Source organism: Phocoena sinus, chromosome 20 (assembly GCF_008692025.1).
Source record: "Phocoena sinus isolate mPhoSin1 chromosome 20, mPhoSin1.pri, whole genome shotgun sequence".
Classification (NCBI taxonomy): domain Eukaryota; kingdom Metazoa; phylum Chordata; class Mammalia; order Artiodactyla; family Phocoenidae; genus Phocoena; species Phocoena sinus.
The window spans coordinates 21,611,694-21,637,439 of NC_045782.1; the positions used below are offsets into that span (position 1 = coordinate 21,611,694).

Here is a 25,746-nt window from a genome sequence, read left to right on the forward strand (position 1 = left end):
AGCTTCTCCATTTTCATTTCCAATTTTATTGATTTGAGTCCTCTCCCTCTTTTTCTTGATGAGTCTGGCTAATGGTTTATCAATTTTGTTTAACTCCTCAAAGAACCAGCTTTTAGTTTTATTGATCTTTGCTATTGTTTCTTTGTTTCTATTTCACTTATTTCTGCTCTGATCTTTATGATTTCTTTCCTTCTGCTAATTTTGGGTTTTGTTTGTTCTTCTTTCTCTAGTTCCTTTAGGTGTAAGGTTAGATTGTTTATTTGAGATTTTTCTTGTTTCTTGAGGTAGGCTTGTATAGCTAAAAACTTCACTCTTAGAACTTCTTTTGCTGCATCCCATAGGTTTTGGGCCATAATGTTTTCATTGTCATTTTTCTCTAGATATTTTTTGATTTCCTCTTTGATTTCTTCAGTGATCTCTTGGTTATTTAGTAACATATTGTTTAGCTTCCATGTGTTTTTATTGTTTATTTCTTTTTCCCTGTAATTCATTTGTAATCTCATAGTGTTGTGGTCAGAACAGGTGCTTGATATGATTTCAACTTTCTTAAGTATACTGAGGCTTGATTTGTGACCCAAGATGTGATCTATCCTGAAGAATGTTCCGTGTGCACTTGAGAAGAAAGTGCAACTTGCTGTTTTTGGATGGAATGTCTTGTTAATATCAATAAAATCTATCTGGACTATTGTGTCATTTAAAGCTTCTGTTTCTTAGTTATTTTCATTTTGGATGATCTGTCCATTGGTGTAAGTGAGGTGTTAAAGTCCCCCAATATTATTGTGTTACTGTCGATTTCCTTTTTTATAGCTGTTAGCAGTTGCTTTATGTATTGAGGTGCTCCTATGTTGGGTGCCTATATATTTATAATTGTTATATCTTCCTCTTGGATTGATCCCTTGATCAGTATGCAGTGCCCTCCTTGTCTGTTGTAACATTCTTTTAAAGTCTATTTTTTCTGATATGTGTATTACTACTCCAGCTTTCTTTTGATTTCCATATGCATGGAATAACTTTTTCTATTCCCTCACTTTCAGTCTGTATGTGACCCTAGGTCTGAAGTGGGTCTCTTGTAGACAGCATATAGATGGTTCATTTTTTGGTATCCATTCAGCAAGCCTGTGTCTTTTGGTTGGAGCATTTAAGCCATTCACCTCTAAGGTAATTATCGATATGTATGTTCCTATTACCATTTTCTTAATTGTTTTGGGTTTGTTTATGTAGGTGTTTTTCTTCTCTTGTGTTTCCTACTTAAAGAAGTTCCTTTAGCATTTGTCGTAGAGCTGGTTTGGTGGTGATGAATTCTCTTAGGTACTGCTTGTCTGTAAAGCTTTTGATTTCTCCATCAACTCTGAATGAGATCCTTGCTGGGTAGAGTAATATTGGTTGTAGGTTTTTCCCTTTAATCACTTTAAGTACACCATGCCACTCCCTCCTGGCTTGTAGACTTTCTGCTGAGAAATCAGCTCTTAACCTTATGGGAGTTCCCTTGTATGTTATTTGTTGTTTTTCCCTTGTTGCTTTCAATAATTTCTCTTTGGCCTTAATATTTGCCAATTTGATTATTATGTGTCTCGGTGTGTTTCTCCTTGGGATTATCCTGTATGAGACTCTCTGTGCTTCCTGGACTTGGGTGGCTATTTCCTTTCCCATGTTAAGGAAGTTTTCGACTATAATCTGTTCAAATATTTTCTTGGGTCCTTTCTCTCTCCTCCTTCTGGTACCCCTATAATGCTAATGTTGTGGCGTTTAATGTTGTCCCAGAGGTCTCTTACGCTGCCTTCATTTCTTTTCATTTCATTCTTTTTTCTTTATTCTCTTCCGCAGCAGTGAGTTCCACCCTTCTGTCTTCCAGGTCACTTATCTGTTCTTTTGCCTCAGTTACTCTGCTATTGATTCCTTCTAGTGTAGTTTTCATTCCAGTTATTGTATTGTTCATCTCTGTTTGTTTCTTCTTTAATTCTTCTAGGTCTTTGTTAAACATTTATTGCATCTTCTTGATCTTTGCCTCCATTCTTTTTCCAAGGTCCTGGATCATCTTCACTCTCATTTTTCTGAATTCTTTTTCAGGAAGGTTGCCTATCTCCACTTCATTTAGTTGTTTTTCTGGGGTTTTATATTGTTCCTTCATCTGGTACATAGGCTTCTGCCTTTTCATCTTGTCTATCTTTCTGTGAATGTGGTTTTTGTTCCACAGGCTTCAGGATTGTAGTTCTTCTTGTTTCTGCTGTCTGCCCTTTGGTGGATGAGGCTATCTAAGAGGCTTGTGAAAGTTTCCTGATGGGAGTGACTGGTGGTAGAGCTGGCTGTTGCTCTGGTGAGCAGAGCTCAGTAAAACTTTAGTCTGCTTGACTGCTGATGGGTGGGGCTGGGCTCCCTCCCTGTTGGTTGTTTGGCCTGAAGCGACCCAACACTGGAGCTTACCTGGGCTCATTGTTGGAGCTAATGGCTGACTCTGGGAGGGCTCACGCCAAGGAGTACTTCCCAGAACTTCTGTGGCCGGTGTCTTTGTCCCCATGGTGAAACACAGCCACCCACCACCTCTGCAGGAGACACTCCAACACTAGAAGGTAGGTCTGGTTCAGTCTGCTATGGGGTCACTGCTACTTCCCCTGGGTTCTAATGTGCACACTACTTTGTGTGTGCCCTCCAAGAATGGAGTCTCTGTTTCCCCCAGTGCTGTCAGAGTCCTGCAATCAAATCCCACTAAACTTCAAAGTCCGATTCTCTAGGAATTCCTCCTCCCATTGCCAGATCCCCAGGTTGGGAAGCCTGACGTGGGGCTCAGAACCTTCACTCCAGTGGGTGGACTTCTGTGGTATAAGTGTTCTCCAGTTTGTGAGTCACTCACCCAGCAGTTATGGGATTTGATTTTATTGTGATTGCGCCCCTCCTACCATCTCATTGTGGCTTCTTCTTTGTCTTTGGATGTGGGGTATATTTTTTGGTGTGTGTCTTCCTATAGATGATTGTTCAGCAGTTATTTGTGATTCTGGTGTTCTCACAAGAGGGAGTCGGAAGTTCAATATTTCAAGCATCATAACAAGTAAAGTTGACATACCCAAGTGAGCAGAACAATCTGAGCTTTAATTCTTGGTGTTACATCAAATGACTTAATTTTCCAAGCTCTTACCTTAAAAGATATATGATGATGGCTATTTTTAAAGTGTATACTTAATCTTTGGGAGAATCTCTCAAATATAACATAAAGTTTTTTATTACAGAGAAATGTTTCTGCCTCTCCAGACAGCACAAGGACCCCCTCAATCAATGTTTATATGTGATGATAAAATTCTGCAGTAAGAGTTTACTTCCATTGGCCTTTTGGTGCTAGAAGGGCCCTGATAGAGCAAATCTAATACTTTCGTTTTCTTGATGAGGGAAAGGAGATTCAGAGAGGTTAGTTGCTTGCCTAACTAAGGTCATCTAGACAGAGGCTGACCATATGACTGATTCACTGTGCAAACTGGAACACTTTTGTGAGTAAAAGGAGGTGCTGTTGGAGGACAAACTGGTGTCAGCCTGGATTGTCCCAGCCAAACCAGGGCATGTAATCATCCTATCTAGACACCTCAAAGCTTTGCCTGAAACTCACAGGGAATGAGAAAATGTGCCACCTGCTTGTACCCTTTGCAAGAATGAGTTATTATCTGGGAATGGAAAAGGTGCTACTAGGAGGCCAGGATGGGGGAGTGTACTTCCTTGTATGTGTTCAATCTGATGAGTTTTCCCCACAATTCTAAGCTGGTGTTAGTAGGGGCTTGATTGGTCTGTAGAGGGCCTTTGTGAGTATTAGAAAAAGGTGCAAATCTGCCAAGGACAAACACACTATCTAGGGGATGGTGTCCTTTGCAAAGATATAGGGAGTTATAACACTCCAGTATATGTCAATATTCCAGAGAATATTAACGCTGACAAGAAATTGGCAATCAGAAAGGGCCTAAGACCCATCTTCTTAGAGTAAGGGATTTGGAACCAACTCAAAATGGCTGATGGAATTTTCAGGAATTTTACCTCCTATACAGATGCCACTCTGGATTTTTGTTAGATATGGATGGAGGATGGGAAATAACTCTAGCATGAGCATTGCTGTTAGTCTCATTAACAAGGAAAATGAGACACAAGGAGGTTGAATAAGTTTTCCAAGGTCACAGGTGATAAGTGACAGAGCCAGGATTAAAACACAGGAATGAACAATGGCAGCAATCTTAACCTCTGCAGTTAACTGCTGCTCACATAAGTAGGTCACATCTCCTCACCTGGGACAGGGAAACCCATCAGCCCTAGAGAGGCAGATGCAACAGGGAGGAAATGTATCCTCCACAGAGGACCTTATGGAAACAGTAGCTGTTCTGGGGTGGCCATGTGAGTCCACCACAATGAGTCTTTCCTGAAGTAGAGAACTATTTGCTTTGAAAAAACTGGTATAGGGAAACTGAGTCCTGATGCAGGAATCTGGTCCCTGGGTCTCTCCCTTCTTCTGGTCTGCAAAGTGTTGGGGTTTTTTAAAAATAAATTTATTTATTTTATTTATTTTTGGCTGCATTGTATCTTCATTGCTGCATGAGAGCTTTCTCTATTTGCAGCGAGTGGGGGCTACTCTTCGTTGCGGTGCACAGGCTTCTCATTGCAGTGGCTTCTCTTGTTGCAGAGCATGGGCTCTATGTGTGCGGGCTTCAGTAGTTGTAGCACTCGAGCTCAGTAGTTATGGCTCACGTGCTCTAGAGTGCAGGATCAGTAATTGTGCTGCATGGGCTTAGTTGCTTTGCCGCATGTGGGATCTTCCCAGAACAGGATTTGAACCCATGTCCCCTGCGTTGGCAGGCAGATTCTTTTTTCTTTTTTTTTTAAACATCTTTATTGGAGTATAATTGCTTTACAATGGTGTGTTAGTTTCTGCTTTAAAACAAAGTGAATCAGTTATACATATACATATGTCCCCATATCTCTTCCCTCTGGCATCTCGCTCCCTCCCACCCTTCTAGGTGGTCACAAAGCACTGAGCTGATCTCCCTGTGCTATGTGGCTGCTTCCCACTAGCTATCTATTTTACGTTTGGTAGTGTATATATGTCCATGCCACTTTCTCACTTTGTCCCAGCTTACCCTGCCCCTTCCCCGTATCCTCAAGTCCATTCTCTAGTAAGTCTGCCTCTTTATTCCCGTCTTGACCCTAGGTTCTTCATGAATTTTTTTTTTTTTTTTAGATTCCATATATATGTGTTAGCATATGGTATTTGTTTTTCTATTTCTGACTTACTTCACTCTGTATGACAGACTCTAGGTCCATCCATCTCACTACAAATAACTCAATTTCATTTCTTTTTATGGCGGAGTAATATTCCACTGTATATATGTGCCACATCTTCTTTATCCATTCATCTGTTGACGGACACTTAGGTTGCTTCCATATCCTGGCTACTGTAAATAGAGCTGCAATGAATATTTTGGTACATGACTTTTTTTGAATTATGGTTTTCTCAAGGTATATGCCCAATAGTGGGGTTGCTGGGTCATATGGTAGTTTTATTTTTAGTTTTTTAAGGAACGCCATACTGTTCTCCATCATGGCTGTATCAATTTACATTCCCACCAACAGTGTAAAGAGGTTCCCTTTTCTCCACACCCTCTCCAGCATTTATTGTTTGTAGATTTTTTGATGATGGCCATTCTGACTGGTGTGAGATGATATCTCATTGTAGTTTTGATTTGCATTTCTCTAATGATTAAGGATGTTGAGCATTCTTTCATGTGTTTGTTGGCAGTCTGTATATCTTCTTTGGAGAAATGTCTATTTAGGTCTTCTGCCCATTTTTGGATTGGGTTGTTTGTTGTTTTGATATTGAGCTGCATGAGCTGCTTATACATTTTGGAGATTAATCCTTTGTCAGTTGCTTCATTAGCAAATATTTTCTCCCATTCAGAGGGTTGTCTTTTCGTCTTGTTTATGATTTCCTTTGCTGTGCAAAAGCTTTTAAGTTTCATTAGGTCCCATTTATTTATTTTTGTTTTTATTTGCATTTCTCTAGGAGGTGGGTCAAAAATTATCTTGCTTAGATTTATGTCATGGAGTGTCCTGCCTATGTGTTCCTCTAAGAGTTTGATAGTGTCTGGCCTTATATTTAGGTCCTTAATCCATTTTGAGTTTATATTTCTGTATGATGTTAGGGAGTATCCTAATTTCATTCTTTTGCATATAGCTGTCCAGTTTTCCCAGCATGACTTATTGAAGAGGCTGTTTTTTCTCCACTGTATATTCTTGCCTCTTTTATCAAAGATAAGGTGACCATATGTGCGTGAGATTATCTCTGGGCTTTCTATCGTGTTCCATTGATCTATATTTCTGTTGTTTCAGTACCATACTGTCTTGATTATTGTAGCTTTGTACTGTAATCTGAAGTCAGGAAGCCTGATTCCTCCAGCTTCGTTTTTGTTTCTCAAGATTGCTTTGGCTATTCAGGGTCTTTTTGTGTTTCCATACAAATTGTGAAATTTTTTGCTCTAGTTCTGTGAAAAATGCCATTGGTAGTTTGATATGGATTGTATTGAATCTGTAGATTGCTTTTGGTAGTAGAGTCTTTATCACAATGTTGATTTTTCCAATCCAAGAACATGGTATATCTCCCCATCTATTTGTACCATCTTTAATTTCTTTCATCATTGTTTTATAATTTTCTGCATACAGGTCTTTTGTCTCCTTAGGTAGGTTTATTCCTAGATATTTTATTCTTTTTGTTGCATTGGTTAATGGGAGTGTTTTCTTATTTTCTCTTTCAGAGTTTTCATCATTAGTGTATAGGAATGCAAGAGATTTCTGTGCATTAATTTTGTATCCTGCTACTTTACCAAATTCATTGATTAGCTCTAGTGGTTTTCTGGTAGCATCTTTAGGATTCTCTATGTGGAGTATCATGTGATCTGCAAACAGTGACAGCTTTACTTCTTCTTTTCTGATTTGGATGCTTTTTATTTCTTTTTCTTCTCTGATTGCTGTGGCTAAAACTTCCAAATCTATGTTGAATAATAGTGGTTAGAGTGGGCAACCTTGTCTTGTTCCTGATCTTAGTGGAAATGGTTTCAGTTTTTCACCGTTGAGGATGATGCTGGTTGTGGATTTGTCATATATGATCTTTATTATGTTGAGGAAAGTTCCCTCTATTCCTACTGCCTGGATGGAGGGTTTTTATCATAAATGGGTTGAATTTTGTGAAAAGCTTTTTCTGCATCTATTGAGATGATCATTTGGTTTTTCTCCTTCAATTTGTTAATATGATGTATCACATTGATTGATTTGCGTATTTTGAAGAATGCTTTGTTTTATGATCCTTTTAATGCACTGTTGGATTCTGTTTGCTAGTATTTTGTTGACGATTTTGGCATCTATGTTCATCAGTGATATTGGCTTGCAGTTTTCTTTCCTTGTGACATCTTTGTCTGGTTTTGGTATCAGGGTGATGGTGGCCTCATAGAATGAGTTTCAGAGTGTTCCTCCCTCCGCTATGTTTTGGAAGCGTTTGAGAAGGATAGTTGTTATCTCTTCTCTAAATGTTTGATAGAATTCACCTGTGAATGGAAGGCAGATTCTTAACCACTGTGCCACCAGCAAAGTGCCTGGCAAAGTGATTTAAAACCTCCTGACTAAGCTCATTTTGTCAAATAGTTCCTGTCGGGTTCACTTTCAAGGCTCAATCCAGAAATTCCTAGTTCAGCAAATAGATCCAAAGCAAGAAAATGTATTCACTTAAGCTACCTCTGAGACTAAGGACTATGGTTCCTCATGTTTTGCAGAGGGAAACAGATGTGTTTATATACAAACATATCCACAGATATACAATCTCTTGCTTATCACATTTCAAAGAAGTGAGAGAAAAAATGTAACTGTGTATCTATATGAAACTTCCTGGTTGCTGTCCATCTGAGAGGGGAAGCTGAATAAAGCTACAGTTCTCAGCAGGCCACGGTATGATGCTGTGTCATATTTTACATAGCAATTGTGCCACTTGGAGAAATAGGCTCCTGTCTCACTTTAGAGTCAGAAAAAGTTCAGGCTATTCTTAAGGCTGATGCAGAACTGGGAAGGGCTAAAATATCATTTCAGGTAACAGAGAGGGCACTTATGATGAAAGAGAACAGCATGATCAAGAAGTTACTTAGGGGCATAACTAGAGAAGTGACCTGACTTGTCTAAGGTCGTTCAGTGCATAGCTGGAGTAAGAGACCTGGGCTCAAATCCTAGCTCTTCTCCATATCAACCAAGTGATTGAAGGCAGGTTCTTTGACCTTTCCAACTTTCCTTTCCTCTTTGTAAAATGATGCTAATGAGTGCTACCTCACAAGAAACTTGTGAGGATTGGATGCAATAAGGCACTGAGCACAATGCTTGGAACATAGTACATGCTCAGTAAATGAAAGCTGATGGTAGTACTAACATTAGTACATTGTATCTTTATGTTTTATCTGCAAGTAGTTTGGACTAGATGAGCTCTAAGTGTTAAGCTGGCTAATAACTGACTTGTACAGCACCTGTACAGCACAACTGCTGTACAAGTCAGTTTTGTACTATAAAAGCAGTATCTCAGAAGTGCCTTTTTTTCTTTTTTGGACTGCACATGACTCTATAGTGTGTATACAGCTGGCATTATTACCCCTTATCACAGTTTAAAAGGTTAAGGAAGGCTAAGTGACTTGCCTATTTCTGCCCTTACTGAGATCACACAGCTAGTAATTGACAGAATAGGATCTTGAAGTCAGATCTGCTAAGTCAAAATGTTGCCCTCTGTCTGGTGGCCCTAGTGTCCATCTCCTAGGCCAATGTCCTTTCCCATGATGTGTTTGTCTCTGCTTCCCTGAAGCCCTCTTCCAGGCCAAGGCAATGACTGCTCTTGGAGACTGCTTCTAACAAGCTGATCCAATGAGTTATCATGAAAGCAATCCTAGTCTTACCCTTTTACTGCTGATATAGGGATAGATTTATAGAGGCTGACTCTGGCTGGTATTTGGGAATGGATAATTACCTTCACTTAATATATCTTAGGCTGCTTTGGCTAAATATTAACTGCCCAGAATTCTGCCCTTTCCAACCAATTCTGAGCATGAGCATGCCACAGGCAACTAAGTGACATAATTCATTTGAGGTGACCATAAATCTAAGATTTCCACTAGAAATGATGCAAAGAATTAATGGAACATGAAATCGAGTAAACGGAATTGAGTACAGTAATTGGTTCATATTTTAATCCTCAGTTCTGTTTATTATCCATTAACTGGTAAGCAATTAAGTTGGCACCATTGAAATGATTAGCTTTGTTTCAGCAAGAGTTTATCGATATGTCAGTGCAAATGAATCTGGTGGTTTTAAACAGCTTTATTTTGAATTGCATAGCAGCATATCCATGGAGCGGCTAGACATCTAATGATTTAATTTTGCAATATTATTATCTAGATTACTTATATTTAATATTGCTGAGCTGTTCTGGATTGTTATTGGGAAGAGTTTGTGAGAGGATGGATTCAAACTGTAGAAAAGTATGGCTTATATCCTTGGGCTCTTAATGCAATAGTATGATTGCATTTTCCTATTGAGACCAAATGAAGGATCTTTAAGGCACTTCACTTTCTATTTTGGTCTTCCAAACTTTAATTTCCATACTTCTTGGAATTAGGCACTATAAAAGTTCTCACATCAGTGGTGTTTTTTTTGGACATTAAAGATTGCTCATGTTTGTGAAATAATCTGTCAATGTCTTTGCCTTTTTGAGGCTGATTGTCTAAATGCCCTTGTGATGGGGTTCTGCTCACTAAGGCAGGAAACTTGAATATCAGACTACACCTGCTCTACTGAGCAACAAAAACGAGATGACGTAAACTGGCCTTTTGAGTGTTGGGATTTGATATAATTACAATTTTTATTTAGAAAATTTTAAATCCCAAAGTAAGAGTCAGGAAACTTGGGTTCTGGTCCTAATTCTGCCACTGAATTTCGGTGACTCCAGGAAGGTCTCTTGTCCTTCCTGGCTCTAATTTTCCCTTTGTATGTAAGTGGGTGGGAAGAAATGACCTCAGTGGGGCCTCTAACACTGATACTTTAGATGGAGGCTTTGCGCAGACTTCTTTCTAATAGCAGGTCTGTATCTTGAAGTGGAGATGTGATCATTGGAGGAAACTCTACAAAGATTTTTTTAATTAAGTTTTTTTTTAAGATCTTATTTTATTATTTATTTCTTTATTATGTTTATTTTTGGCTGTGTCTGGTTTTAGTTGCGGCACATGGGATCTTCACTGAGACATGCGGTATCTTTTGATGCGGCACGGGCTCCTTGTTGCAGTGTGTGGGCTTCTCTCTAGTTGTGGCCTGTGGGCTTCAGGGTGCGTAGGCTCTGTAGTTGTGTCACGCGGGTTTCAGAGCATGTGGGCTCTGTAGTTTGCAGCACGCATGCTCTCTAGTTGAGGACCACAAGCCAGTAGTTGTGGTGAGCAAGCTTATTTGCCCGGCAGCATGTGGGATCTTAGTTCCCTGACCAGGAATCAAACCTGCATCCCCTGCATTGTAATGTGGATCCTTTACCACTGGACCACAAGTGAAGTCCCGGAAATTCTAGAAATTTTAATGAACATTGACGTGGTCAGATTAGTAGTGAACAAGTCATTTTTTACTTTACATTTTCTTTTCCAATTGACTTTATTCCGGTAGCTTTGGAAATGGATAAAAAAATGTACCACTAATCATTTCAACGGTACCAGCTTAACTGTTCACCAGTTGCTGGTTCACAGAAGTCTTAGAAGCAGTACCCATCCTCTAACTGCAGTGTCACTGGTTATTAAATAAAAGAAGATCCCATTCAACATTTGTAGAGTCATAACAGTGATGATCTCTATGATGACAGTTAGGTTCTACTGAACCCTGATCAAGTCCCAGTTAATGACTGTCTTTAATATTTTCTTTGTAATATAACACCTCCTTCCCTGCTTTAGATGGACACCAAGGGGGGAGATAAAAATCAAGTAAAGGAAGATGGTGGCTGTTATAATGCCACCCTGGCAGGATCAGATCAGAGTTATGATACAGGTTGGGATGGAATCAATGGGATAATGAGCTGATCTCAACAATTTGTCTTCAAATGCAATGACTTCTCTCTTAGGCAGCCCCAAAGTGTTCATCTAAAATGGTAATCCAGGAAGCTGCTGACTGGACTGGGCTGTCTTTTTCCAGAAGAAATTATAAAAATGTCCAAAGGGAAAAGTGCCTATCCTTAGATCAGAGTCATCATCTGTTTGCTGGTATCATCATAATCTGCTCTACCACTAGGCTTCTGACCTCTGTTTGCTTTACTTCTTAAAGGTCAGTTTGTTCACTCTGAGTGGGACTGGCTCCTGGATTCCAGAACTTTGGCTTCTAGTATTGACAAAGACAAGTTCTCTGATCTGATCCTGGGAGTAATTCCAGGGTTAAAACGAGGAATCTAAATGAATTTTTCTAGCACTCCAGTTATCAATTGTTCCATTACTCCTCCCAGGTACACTGAAAATTCACTTACCTTATATTTGTAAATAATTTGACATTAACACTTAGAACTTCTGTTAATAATGCCATCAACTTTATTAGGTTTGTCATTATGAAAACCGAATTTAGTTTATGACATACTGGGCGTAATTTAGACTCTCTGAAAGCTACAGTCTTTTAAATGATATTCATTTACTCATTCAATCTACCAAGTGCCTATCACATGTATGTTATATTAAAAAACACAACCTACTCTGTGGCTGCAGGGAGTTAACAGTCTGTTTGGGAAGATGGGATCTTCCACTAGATTGAAGGCTCCTTAAAGGCGGGCCCTGCAGCCTACAGGTCTTCAAATTTCCCCACTGGACTAGGGCGCAGAGTAGGTAAACAATGATTATTGTGGGGTTTATGGATAAACATTAGCCTGTGGTAAGCAATGTTATGTATCAGAAGACCTGAATTAAATCCAGCCTCAATCACTTATTGTCAGGATGGTCTTGGGCCTTAGTTTCCCCAGGTATAAAGGGGATAATATTAAGGGTAACCTCACTGAGCTAGTGTTTAGTGATTAAATCAGAGAATTTATGTCAATGTGCTTTGGAATTCATTCAAAGTAAAAGCCAAAGTCCGTACAAAATCCATGCAAAGGGATAATGATCTGCAGCAGCTCCCAGCCCTACTCTTCTCTCTCTGACCTCTCACACTTGATCACTTACACGTGAGCTCCTGGCCTTCCTAGAACACTCAAGCTTTCTCCCACTTCAAAGCTATGGAATTCGTTGTTGCCTCTGCCTAGAATGTCCTTTCCCTAGACATCCCCATGGCAACCTCACAAATGTCATGCTCTCAACAAGGTCTACACTGACCACCATATTTACACTTGTAACTCACTACCTCCACTCCTCATCCTCTGATCCCCCTTACTCTGATCTATTTCTTTTCCCATAGCATTTATCATACTCTAACTTACCATAGAAATTTACTCATTTATTATGTTATTTATTATTTGTCTACCCCCACTAGACTTAATTACCTTACAGGTAGGATTTTTACCAATTTAATTCACTGTAGCACATGGTAGACTCTCAATTAATATTTGTTAACTAAATGAATGAATGAAAGAAAATCACAAAGCATGTAAACAGTGACTGGGTATTAGCAGTGAAATTCTGTAGCCACCTATGGGTGTGACTGAATAAGTTCTGGATTGCACTGCACAGTAATTAATTTGAGCCCGTGCCTTGTCCCTCCAATGGAAATAAAATTCCTCCAAGGTGACACTTAATTGTTCAATCCCTTTCTGTTCTTTACCACATTTAGAATAGGGCTAGGTTAGTACCTCGCCTCAAAGCATACCTCTTTCTCAGAGAAAGCCCAGAACTTCTCTTAGTGGTTACTGTGAACTAAATCACTCTTTCTTTCTTCCAGTTTCTAATGGCATTTGATGCTTTGGACAGCCTTTATTAAAACACTTCAATTTAAATGAGGCTATATATATAATAATCCCTATATAGTCAATGAATACAACACATCCAAAATTCCAGGGAAAAAAGCCTATAAATTTCCAATTACTAAAACACCAATAGTAGATTAAGTTATTTATTCAGTGATTGAATGATTAATTCCACAAACATCAATTAAGAAGCACCTACTGTATGTTAGGCACTGTGCTAGTTGCATGATGTAGAAAGATGAATAGCAAAAAGTCTCTGTCCTTGAAGGGATTACCAAGATTATTTATTCCTTAATTCAGCAAACATTTATTGACTCTGCTGTCATGTGCCAATGTACAAGGTTCTGGGAATACAGTAATGATCAAGATAAAATTCCTATCAACAAGAAATGTGGTTCCAGAAGTGAGAGTAAACAGTTATAAAATCTATAGCAATGGGTAATTTAATCGATTGGGGTCAGCAAATTTTTTCTCTAAAAGGCCAGGTAGTAAATATTTTGGCTTTTGCAAGCCACATGTGGTCTCTGTTGCATATTCTTCTCTTTAAAAAACAATCCTTTAAAAATGTAAACCATCCATAGCTCCTTGGCTGAATTTGGCCTACAGTCTACAGTTTGTGGACTCCTGTAGTAGATGAATATACAGGATTCTCCGGAAGTCAAAAGGAGGCAGCAACACTTTACTGGCTGGGAGGAGGGAAGAGGACTTGGAAAGAAAAACCAAGTGGGCTGTGCTGGATATAGGGGGAGGAAGGTGGAGCTAGTATTCAGGGTACAGGGAACAGCATTCCCATGGCACTCAAGTAGCTCTTCTATGTGTATTACTCATGTACCTGTTATTTTTGAATATCCCAATTCTCGTTCCCCCTCAAATCCCCAATTGTGCCAACGGAGCATCTCTACCAGGAGGTCCCAGCCTCCTGCAAGGTGCTAATTAGATTTCCGGAGTACCTCCCCCCAAAACTATTCAGTGCCTCATGGGGCCCTTGTTCTCAGTCATGTGTTCCTCAGCACTTTCATACCCTTGCACACTTCAGGACGATTTGGTGTTAGTTGCTTATTCCTACAAATTTGTTACTTTGGTGAAACCAGTCTCTCAGAACTGCAAATAACTGATTCCTTGAAGAGGACGAGGCCTGCAGTTTCTGTTGTTTAGTCTCAGTTGTTTGCGCTGAGCTAACTGTTTTCTCTTCTGATTCAGAGCCACTAAAAATACATATATTCTACATGGGACTTTTATTTCCCCTTTTAATTAAACAAATATTATCTACATAGCAACAGCTATGGACTTTTTCCTCCCTCAAATGTGTTTAAACAGAATCGAGATTCAAGAGGCTGAGACTTGAGAAGTTGATGTTTTTCTACCCAAGTTTCATAGGGAGCAGCAACTGTGTCAGGTCACACAGCTATTCATCCATCCTCTCCTTAATACAATCCAGAGAGAGTTATTTCATAGTTCCCTTTCCAGAACAATCCTCAAGTATAACCCATATTATGTTGTATTATAAACATATGTAAACCTCAATAGACTGTATGCTTCTCTGGGCAGGAGCTGGGTTTTGAACTCAGCACACAGCAGAAGCACACTAGCCATGTGAAGAGTGGGTAAAATGAACAGGAGAATCTGGCCACAGGTATTCCATGAAGTAGCTGGTGCAATTCTCAGTGTACCCCCTTAACCCTTTGAAGTGAAGAACTTAAGGAAGGTTTTCAAAATGAATACGTCCAATTTCCCCAAATAAGAAAGATTCTTCTTATCTAGACTCACTACTGCAACTTAATCCATGGGCATGATTCTTTTCAAATATTATCTTTTTCCTGGTTAATATATTTTTTCTTTTCATTAATACCCTACTTTGTATTGGACATTAATCTAACCACTCAGACACGATTAGCAAGCTAAATGTCTTACTTATTAAAAACGGTTAATTTTCCCATCTTAAAAAAATCGAGATGTTTGAATCTCTGAATATGCTCATTTAGCACCAATCCCTGACAATGCATCCAGGAGTTCTTGTGTAGGACATGAATAATTTTTATAAAAACACAGTTGCTGACTGTGTTGTACATCCACACAGCTTTATAAAACAAAGCAAATAATGACCATCAATTACAATAACCTCACTAGACAAGACTGCAATTAATCTACAGCTCTTCAGATAACGACTGCTGCCCTGCGCCAAGGAAAATGCACGGCATTAACTGGCTTATTGTGATCAGCAATGATAGATGGGGCAGATGGCAATGTGATTATTCATTGTCAACACAATAAACAAATGCTTTGCAGCCGAAGTGTTTACCTAGGTCCTCTCAGAGGATAGCTCAAAATAGAGAACAAAGGCAGCTCTGAAAATAGCTCAAAATAAAAATAAACAGTTAATCTATGGATGAAATATACTAACTTAACTGGGGCTAACCCTTAGTAGAATCTATCTGGAAAATATTTTCCCTAAGGAGATCATGGGTTGAGTAGAGTTTTGGCATTAGAAGGTACAATAAAGCCCATAGCTCACTCGCTTGTTAGGATGAGTCATTTTATGAAGTCCTCAAATTCCATTCCATGCTTAATAATTCCAGTGATGAGAATTCATTGTTTTCAGAGGCAGACTCATTCCATAGATAGATAACTCTCATTGTTAGAACATATATTTAGCTGACTGCCATCTCTCTGGAATTTTGGACAATTGACCCTAGGTTTTCCTCTCATCCCACATAGAAGATATTAAACTCTTCTTGCTCACTAAAGCCCTTTATTTATTTTTATTAATTCATTATTTTAAAACATCTTTATTGGAGTATAATTGCTTTTCAATGTTGCGTTAGTTTCTGCTGTATAATAAAGTGAATCAGCTATATGTATGCATATAGCCCCATATCCTCTCCCTCTTGCATCTCCCTCCCACCTTCCCTATCCCACCCCTCTGGGTGGTCACAGAGCATCACCAAGTTGATCTCCCAGGGCTAAATGCAAGCATACCTTGTTTTGTTGCACTTTCTTGTACTGTGCAGATACTGTGTTCTTCACAAATTAAAGTTCTGCAGCCACCCTGCATTGAGCAAGTCTCTTAGTGCCATTTTTCCAATAGCATTTTCTTGCTTGTGTCTCTGTGTCATATTTTGGTAATTCTTGCAATATTTCAAATTTTTCATTACTATTATATTTGTAAAGGTGATCTGTGATCAGTTCTTTGATGTTACTACTGTGACTCACTGAAGACTCAGATGAGAACACTTGAGAACACTTAATAATGTACTACTGAGGGAGTGCTTCACAAACCTAATATTCATACTCTCCTGGGAGCTTTAAAAATGCAGGTTCTTTGGAGCAGCTGATACCTGTGGTCCGGGGTAGGTCTAGGAAAATTAATACATCAAGATCAAATTGTTATATGTTTCCCTTAAGAGTTTTGGAAGCCCTCATTTACTCCAAAATTGTAGTTTATATACAAGTTACAAAGCACCCTTATTACATATTGAAGAAACAAGCAACTTTAGGAAATTCTACAAGGTGAAGGTTTTAGCCTGGTGACCATCTATATTTTTTCACTCATTCATTTAATAAATTCATTCATAAATTCATTTTTATTCTGAGACAATATTGTGATAGGCACTGGAATTTAATAGTTCAGTAGGGGAGAAAAACAAAGAAATAACAGCAAATAAATGTCAGTCAACAAAGAAAATGAATACAAATCTTAAAATAACATATTTAAAAAGGAAGAGTTTATCTAATTTTAAATAGTCTCTAATTCAGACTGGCAGTCCCCCAGTCATTCTCAGTTCATGAGTTTTTGCCCTGCTTTCATCATATTCCCTGCTATATGTTAGTTCAGGATCTGTAACTCTTTAGAATTTCCCATTACATTCTCATGTCTCTTTGGCAGACATCCCTAATAATCCCCAGCTTTTTTTCCCTACAGATTCAGGAAGGAGACTCATATGCCTGCTCAACCCGGTCCTCTATGCAGCCATTACTAATAGACCACAGATGAAATCCACGTGCAGCTTCCCCCATGCACAGTGCCTTGACACACCTTGGTGACTTTGCTGTTCCTCATTTCCAGCTTTATCTTTTTTATCTATCAAATATTGAGTACTTCTAGTGATCCTTATATCTTTAATCCCACTTAATTTTCAAAACAACCTGGAGAGGTATATTAAACTCAGCCTTAGAAGGATCAAGTAACCATCTCAAGGTCACACAGTTACTGTGTATCACAGCAGGAGGTACAAACTCAGGTTCTTTGATGCCAAAGCTGATGTTCTGAAACTTGTTCTGCATTGCTTCTCTTCTCAGCCCAGTTCAAAGGGCACCTCCTCTGTGAAACTTCTCCTGCACGCTTCAAGGAAAATTTGTCACTTCTTCCTTAGAGTTGGCCAAGGCCTTTGTACATCTCCATTACAGCATGGCATTATACTTTAATGATTTGAATATAGTATTCTTTGAGCTCCTCTGTGGTAGGAACTATGTCTTTATATATATATATATATATATATATATATATATATATATATATATATATATATATCCGTATCCCTGGTAACTAGCACAGTGTCTAGGTAGGTTCTCAGTTGATGCATTTTGAATGATCATTAAAATCTGGCCACTGGACTCATTCAGCTGTGGATCTCTTTCTCAGTGTGTGGCCTTACTATATTAAAAACAATGCCAGGTTTAAACATGATCTTGATTAAAAATAAAGACCAAGCCAATAGTGAAATACATACTTCTGTTATTTGAAGGCCTTCTTGACATCAGTTATTGAGGACTCTTAAACAGAAACCTAGTTACAAGATATTTAGCATATAAGGACACCTGACCTTTAGTTTATAACCACCCTCAAGTATAAGGGAGGTAAAAGAGGTCAAATTAACTACACCCTGCTTATCAAGTGTCATATGTCATAGCACACATGATATTTGTTTAAATTGTGGCTCTTGTCCTATAACTGAAGGTGTGGTTTGGCTCACTGATGTGGCCTGAGTTCTGTCTGGGCTGATGATAGACACAGTGACACTCACCATTAATGGTGGCACATTCTGCAGAAACTCAGACTATTTAGTTCCCTGACATTTATTTCGCTATACGTAATAGTTTTGTGCAAATAAGACCCATTCTGCCAGAAAGGAGAATTATGGAATCTATGCAAACATATGTGACATATAGGGGGCTGATTGCATAGGTTGCATAGATAGGTGTAAATGAAGATGTACATGTAAGGTGAGGGTTTAGGGTTGAAATAATGATCTGGCGATATCTTAGGGGATTAGTCACAATAGAGCTGTCTCTAAATGTCTCAGGAGGAAATACCAAGTTTCACTGTGGTCTTCCCTGGAAAACACTGGAAGCTCATTATAAACTTCTATGTCAACTTGCAAAAGACAGATGGAGAAAGGAGGCACAGACCTTCTTATTTCATAGATACAAGAGCAGTCTTTCCATCTGCCATCACACCTTGGATATAAATAAGCACCAAATCTTATTAATTGGCACTTACCCGTAGTACTTCAATAACCTCACATACCTCCCCAGAGAAGGCTTGTCCGTTGAGGAGGTGCTCTGACCCTTGGCTATCCTCACTACCAAAGTGTAGCCGGACCTCCTCCAGCCGGTGGCTGTATGTCATGGGCCCTCCTGATACGTTGACCAAGTGCTCCTTGTCCAGACGCAGGGACACATGTCTTCCAGTGTTGTACATGGTCCCACTAACCTGCAAGGCAATGAGCAACAGGTCAAACAAGGCTCTTCTCCTTCCATTTCTCACAATTTCTCACTCAACCCAGCATGGTGCTTAGACCAATGCCTTTTACTTCCTTTTGATAGGAAGACACTAGGCTAATTCCACCTGTGGAGTAGGGAGTGACAGCCTCCCCAGAGAGCATTTCTGCCCTACCTGGCATCTATGGTACTTTCTGTGAGTCATAAGCCACATTATGATTTAGGAATCTGAGGTAGGAACTCAAAGGAAACCTCATCAACTGTGACTAATATTTTGGACATTGCACTTATAAAGAATTAACTTGTCTTCTTACCATAAATATTTGGAATGTAAAGATGCTGCAAAAGTTAAAATCTCAGGTGTGAGAAATTGGAGAAAGCAGTTAGTAAGGATGAGATGCTACAAAGGCCAAAAGAGAGACAAGTAAGCTAAACTGAGTGAATAGGAGCAAACCTTAGGGGGAGACTGAGGCTTAGGTTTGTAGTCTCAAGCATTCAGTATGGTGTGTCTTGGTTTAGGTCCTTCTCTAACTCCTGCAACCAGACACTGCAAAGAGTCAGAGCTCTGATACTTTCTTGCAGTTTGTGGCCTCAGTGCTAAGCTAAAGAGATTCATATAAGCTTCCCATTTCACAGACTCCCTATTCCATCTTGCTTCAGCCCCTGCCAGCTGAACCTTACTGCTTGGGGTTTCTTTCCCTCCTTTTCTCTTGAACTTGATGCTCAGCTTCATTTTGTTGATTATGACCTTAGCACTTCTAAACACTTGATTCTAGAACACTGATTCCTACCTGTGAGTCTATTGCCTTAGTCTTCTGGGTTGACTTAGCTCTAGGAGGAGATTGAAAACTTAAGGGAGATTTTGAGTGGGTCTGGATGGAATGCTTCTGGGCTATGGGTTGCTGAGCTACTTGGATTTTCTGCCTGCTTACTCTGACTCCTTTGGGCCCAGCCCTAGGGATTCTTTAAGGCAGTGGTCCCCAAAATTTTGGCACCAGGGACTGGTTTCGTGGAAGACAATTTTTCCCACGGACTGGGGGGGGGGTGAATGTTTCAGGATGATTCAAGTGCATTACATTTATCGTGCAGTTTATTTTTATTATTATTACATTGTAATATATAATGAAATAATTATAGAACTAACCATAATGCAGAATCAGTGGGAGTCCTGAGCTTGTTTTCACTTACCACTCACAGATAGGGTTTTGATATGAGTCTGCAAGCAATTGATTTATTATGGTCCCTGTGCAATCAAACCTCTCTACTAATGATAATCTGTATTTGCAAACACTCCCCAGAGCTAGCATCACTGCCTCAGCTCTACCTCAGATCATCAGGCATTAGATTCTCATAAGGAGTGCACAACCTAGATCCCTCACATGTGCAGTTCACAGTAGGGTTTGCACTCCTATGAGAATCTAATGCAGTGCTGATCTGACAGGAGGCAGAGCTCAGGTAATGTGAGCTCAGGTAATGTGAGTGATGGGGAGCAGCTGTAAATACAGATGAAGCTTTGCTCGCTCGCCTGCTGCTCACCTCCAGTTCTGCAGCCTGGTTCCTAACAGGACACAGACTGGTACCGGTCCATGGCCCGGGGGTTGGGGACCCATGCTTTAAGGGATTCATGTAACTTCTGACAACTTCATTAGATATGGTTTTCATATATTTGCTCTATAGCATTAACCTTACCCACCCTTCCACCTTTCTGGTACTAGTCTTGTGAATGATCAGTTAGTTTAGTTCTGTAGATTTCTCACTGTGACAGAGACAGCATTGCTTACCAAAATACTCCACTGACTCACTATAGCACCATTTTGCTATAAGGTGGAGCCCATGTGCTGCTGTTGGCCATGGTCTGTGAGGGGACATGACAAATGAAACAGTGAAAAGCTTATGTAAGATTCTCGTCTCTTTCTTCCACTGCTTCATCAATCAAGGGGCAATGTGGAAAGCTGTAAATGTGGTATAGCTACAAGATGGAGGCTGTGTCAGCCTGAGTCGCTGGCAGATTATGTGCAGATTGCAAAAATGGCTAGAATTCTTCCACTCCTTGTAACTACACTACTTACAATGTGACCTTGTAGCTGTTCCTATCAAGATAGGGCCGTCTGTTGCTCCACCCCTTGAATCTGTACTGGCCTTGTCACTCGCTTTGGCCAATAGCACGTAGTGGATACAACATGCTTATTCTGAGAGTAGGCCTCTAGAGGACTTGCACATGTCTTTACTCCTTTTTGGAAACTCGAGACCACCATGCAAACAAGCCTGGGCTAGCCTGCTGGAGGATGATCCAGAGTGAGGAGAACCATCCCAGGAGAAGCCATCCTAGGCTGGCCATTCCACGACTGATCCACCAGTTGACTGTCTTAGTCTGGCCTGGAACAGAAGAATTTCCCACAGACCATAGCTTCCCATATACTGGGGAGCTAAAAATTTGGTTGTTTTTAGTCCCTAAGCTTTGAGATAGTTTGTTATAGAGCAAAAACTAACTGATATACACGAAGTCAATCATCTTCTCTGTCATGTGACTGTGGAACTATCAACAGAAACTCTGGACAGTCTTTGTTGAGTAGCTGAACTAGAAAGTCACTTGGGGCTCAGACAGTTAGTCTGTTAATCAGCTGGAAAGTCATACCAGAACAAGAGAAGAAAGCAGCAGATATGCCAAGAGTGACCGAGGAAACCATGCAGAGAGAGAATTAGAGAGAATATGTACTTCACCTTCAGAAACCCTTTGTATCTCTTTGTTCCAGTTCCTTCATGAGGCCTGGGCTGTACTTTCTCTGATACTTTACATCTTACAAAGGGATTTATTTTTTCTTAAATTATCTATTCCTTGCAACCAAATGATCCCTATCAAAGACTCTATGCCTGTTCTCCAGTCTCAAATAAATGTATATTTAGTCAGTATGACATAATGAGAGTTTGTTTTCTTTTCTTGTCCCAATTTATGACTTTCTTTGCAGTAAAATGATAGAGATAGATTTGTGTTTGACACTGCATTCATCTTTAAGCAAAATTTATTTTTTCTACTTATTAAGATAATATACAGGTATTATACATGGGTAGGAAGACCCAGAAAAGCTCAATGAAACAAAAGTTAGCCAAAATTCTACAGTAAACCAATAATCACCACTAATATTTTGGTGTATAACTTTTCACACTCATAACCATATATATCTATATTTTAATTGGATCATTTTATATGTGTGATAATAAATGCTTTTCACATACAAGGGCATATGATTTTATATATATATTATTATATATAATAATTTAATATATATAAATTTATATATTTAATATATTATACACAGCACACATATAATATATTTAATATATTTGTTACATATTTATACATTTATATATATATAGTAAATATATATTATTTTTAGTCACATGAATATTTCTAGGTTATTAACTGTTCTTTTGCAATATCACTTTGAAATAGCTTCATAATATTCCACTGTAAACATATATGACTTATTATTGAATCTTTACAGCCCTTTCACTTTTTCACTATTGTTAAAAAATATTGCAATGAGATATAGAGAGCAAACTAGTGGTTACCAGTGGGGAGCGGGAAGGAGGGAGAAGCAATTTAGGCATAGTAGAAAAAAAGGGTTAACATGGGATTATATGAAATCATCTTTGTCAAACTTTTGAAAATTGTAAAGCACTACACAATTTAAAGAACCTTTCACTCAATAAAAAAAAATACTGCAGTGAACATCCTTATGGATAAACATTTTTACGAGTGCAGATATTTCATTAGGCAAACTCTGGGTCAGACTGTGTACACATTATCACAGTGCTTATTATTTAACGCAAAATCCATTTGCTGTGGAGTGTAGATCCCACAGAGCAGGGCTGGATCTCAAATTCTATTCAAATTGCATTAATTCAACAAGCAACATCCATGGGCCCCTATAGTATGCAAGGCTGCATAACAGGAGCTGCTTCAAATTCTTATAGGATATGTGCTCTGTTCCAATGAGCAAGTATATCAGGCTTCCCCATACTTCTAAAAATCCTCTCAATGCGTCTGTCTAATGTTCCTAAGAAAATTGTTGCCCATTGAAGCAAGGCAGGGACCATGTCCTATGCTTGTCTGCATTTTCTACAATGGCACACAGTAGAGAGAAGAATAAAGGACTCTTGAGTCAAAAGATTCCCAGTCTGCCTCTTGGTGACCTTGAGTAGTTCAGTTAATTACTTGAAGCCTCAGTTTTCTTAACTGTAAAATGCAGATAAGACAATTTCTCCTATGAAAATGAGGGATAAAAAACTATAAGGCTTATAGAGAATGAATATGAGAATGATAGAGATAAATCCCCCCTTATCAGCAATTACTTATTGATTCCACTTACATGAAGTCCTAGAGTAGTCAAAATCATAAAGATAGAAAGTAGAACGGTAGTTGCCAGGGGTGGGGTGCAGAGAGGAATGGGAGTTATTGTTTAATGGGCATAGAGTTACAGTTTTGCAAGATGAAAAAAATTCTGGAGATGGACGGTGGTTGTACTTAATACTGCTGAACTGTGTAAGTAAAAATGGTTAAGATGTGTACTTTACACACATAAAAATTGGAAAAAATTCCCTCATGAGTTTGTTGTGAGAATTAATACATTTAATGGTCAAACATTTTCATTCTTTTTCTTTATTTACTTTTGAAAATGGGTGCCTAGCTGACCTTGGAGGACCTGTGTTGATCTTACCCACTTCCCATAGTCCAGTGGAATATAGTGTTGCTTTCTAAAAGTCACAATGAAGAACTTTTACCGACTTCTGCATTGTGATGATTCACTTGTCTCTCATTTTGGATTTTAAAGCTCCAGTTGTGGGAAGCATCCAAGATCATTTTGAAGGCCATGAAGCAAACATGAAACCAGGGTAATCAGGAATAAACCAGTGTGCTTTCTAGTTCTTCCACTCCATACTTCCATACTCCTTCTACTTCCATGACTCTATCTTCATTCATTCATCTGACTGTGTGCTAGGAGCTGAGGATAGTGTGGTGAGTAAAACCAGGCATGGTCCCTGTCCTCATGGAGCTTACAATCTCCATTATGAAGACAACAGAGTGGGAGAAGGAAGTTATGGGGAATCCATATGAAATTCTACCATTTCCATATGTGTTCTCACAATCAGAGGCAACATACCTATTCCCCCACCCTTCCCCCAGACATTGAAATAACATTAATTTATATTAATCAAAAAAAGCTGTGTAACCAGGGTATGGTTTGTTGCACTTTAATTTTTTTTAAAAAAGGCTTGACAATATTATGTATGATATCTGATGGTACACCTGCACTGAAGTAATTAACACTGCAGCAGCGTCATTTTACCTGTAATGCTAATTACAGTGTTTCCAATGAACTACTTTGGTGTGCAGCATGTTGGAAAAAGTTGTATTATGTAGACCAGGAAACAGAACTGAATGGAGACGATGAAGCTTCAGGGGATATCCAGGTTGCCTATGGCTGCCTCACACTTGTCCTTTTTGTTTTATTTTAATTCACTACAAAATGAGATGAGAGATATGATACCCATGTAAGTGAGAGAAGTAAGAGTGGTCTGTGAATGCTCAGTGACTTGTCTAGAATCATACAGCTAGCAGTTGTGGCAAACCCAGGTCTCCTGATTCCAAGTCTAATGATTTTTTTTTCCGCCCCCACGGAAAATAATTTTGTTCATTGGTTTTCATTTATTTTAACATCTTTATTGGAGTATAATTGTTTTACAATGGTGTGTTAGTTTCTGTTTCATAACAAAGTGAATCAGCTATACATATACATATATCCTCAAATTTCCTCCCTCTTGCTTCTCCCTCCCACCCTCCCTATCCCACCCCTCTAGGTGGTCACAAAGCACTACCGAGCTGATCTCCCTGTGCTATGCGGCTGTTTCCCATTAGCTATCTATTTTACATTTGGTAGTATATATAAGTCCATGCCACTCTCTCACTTTGTCCCAGCTTACCCATCACCCTCCCTGTGTCTTCAAGTCAATTCTCTATTTATTCCTGTCCTGCCTCTAGGTTCTTCATAACTATTTTTTTTTCATATATGTGTTAGGATACAGTATTTGTTTTTCTCTTTCTGACTTACTTCACTCTGTATGACAGATTCTGGGTCCATCCACCTCACTAAAAATAACTCAATTTCATTTCTTTTTATGGCTAAGTAATATTCCATTGTATATATGTGACACATTTTCTTTATCCATTCATCTGTCGATGGACACTTAGGTTGTTTCCATGTCCTGGCTATTGTAAATAGAGCTGCAAAGAACATTTTGCTACATGACTCTTTTTGAATTATGGTTTTCTCAGGGTATATGCCCAGTAGTGGGATTGCTGGGTCATAAGGTAGTTTTATTTTTAGTTTTTTAAGGAACCATCATACTGTTCTCCAGAGTGGCTGCATCAGTTTACATTCCCACCAACAGTGCAAAAAGGTTCCCTTTTCTCCACACCCTCTGAAGCAATTATTGTTTGTAGATTTTTTGATGATGACCATTCTGACAGGTGAGAGGTGATACCTCATTGTAGTTTTCATTTGCATTTCTCAAATGATTAGTGATGTTGAGCAATCTTTCATGTGTTTGTTGGCAATCTATATATCTTCTTTAGAGAAATGTCTGTTTAGGTCTGCTGCACATTTTTCGATAGGGTTGTTTGTTTTTTGATATTGAGTTGCATGAACTGCTTGTAAATTTTGGAGATTAATCCTTTGTCCAATGCATCATTTGCAAATATTTTCTCCCATTCTGAGGATTGTCTTTTGGTCTTGTTTATGGTTTCCTTTGCTGTGCAAAAGCTTTGAAGTTTCATTAGGTCCCATTTGTTTATTTTTGTTTTTATTTCCATTTCTCTAGGAGGTGGGTCAAAAAGGACATTGCTGTGATTTATGTCATAGAGAGTTCTGCCTATGCTTTCCTCTAAGAGTTTGATAGTGTCTGGCATTACATTCAGGTCTTTAATCCATTTTGAGCTTTTTTTTTGTGTATGGTGTTAGGGAATGTTCTAATTTCATTCTTTTACCTGTAGCTGTCCAGATTTCCTAGCACCACTTATT

General features: G+C 38.9%; 1 protein-coding gene across 2 annotated transcripts in view; it reads right to left on the reverse strand.

Annotated features, from left to right (window-relative positions):
• CA10 (carbonic anhydrase 10) overlaps window positions 1-25,746 on the reverse strand; it is a 620,400-nt gene that overhangs the window by 92,175 nt on the left and 502,479 nt on the right. For both annotated transcript variants that reach the window (XM_032615887.1, XM_032615886.1), the window contains one exon: window positions 18,474-18,659. In XM_032615887.1, the coding sequence (XP_032471778.1) occupies window positions 18,474-18,659 (186 nt within the window). The remainder of the gene's footprint in view (window positions 1-18,473; window positions 18,660-25,746) is intronic.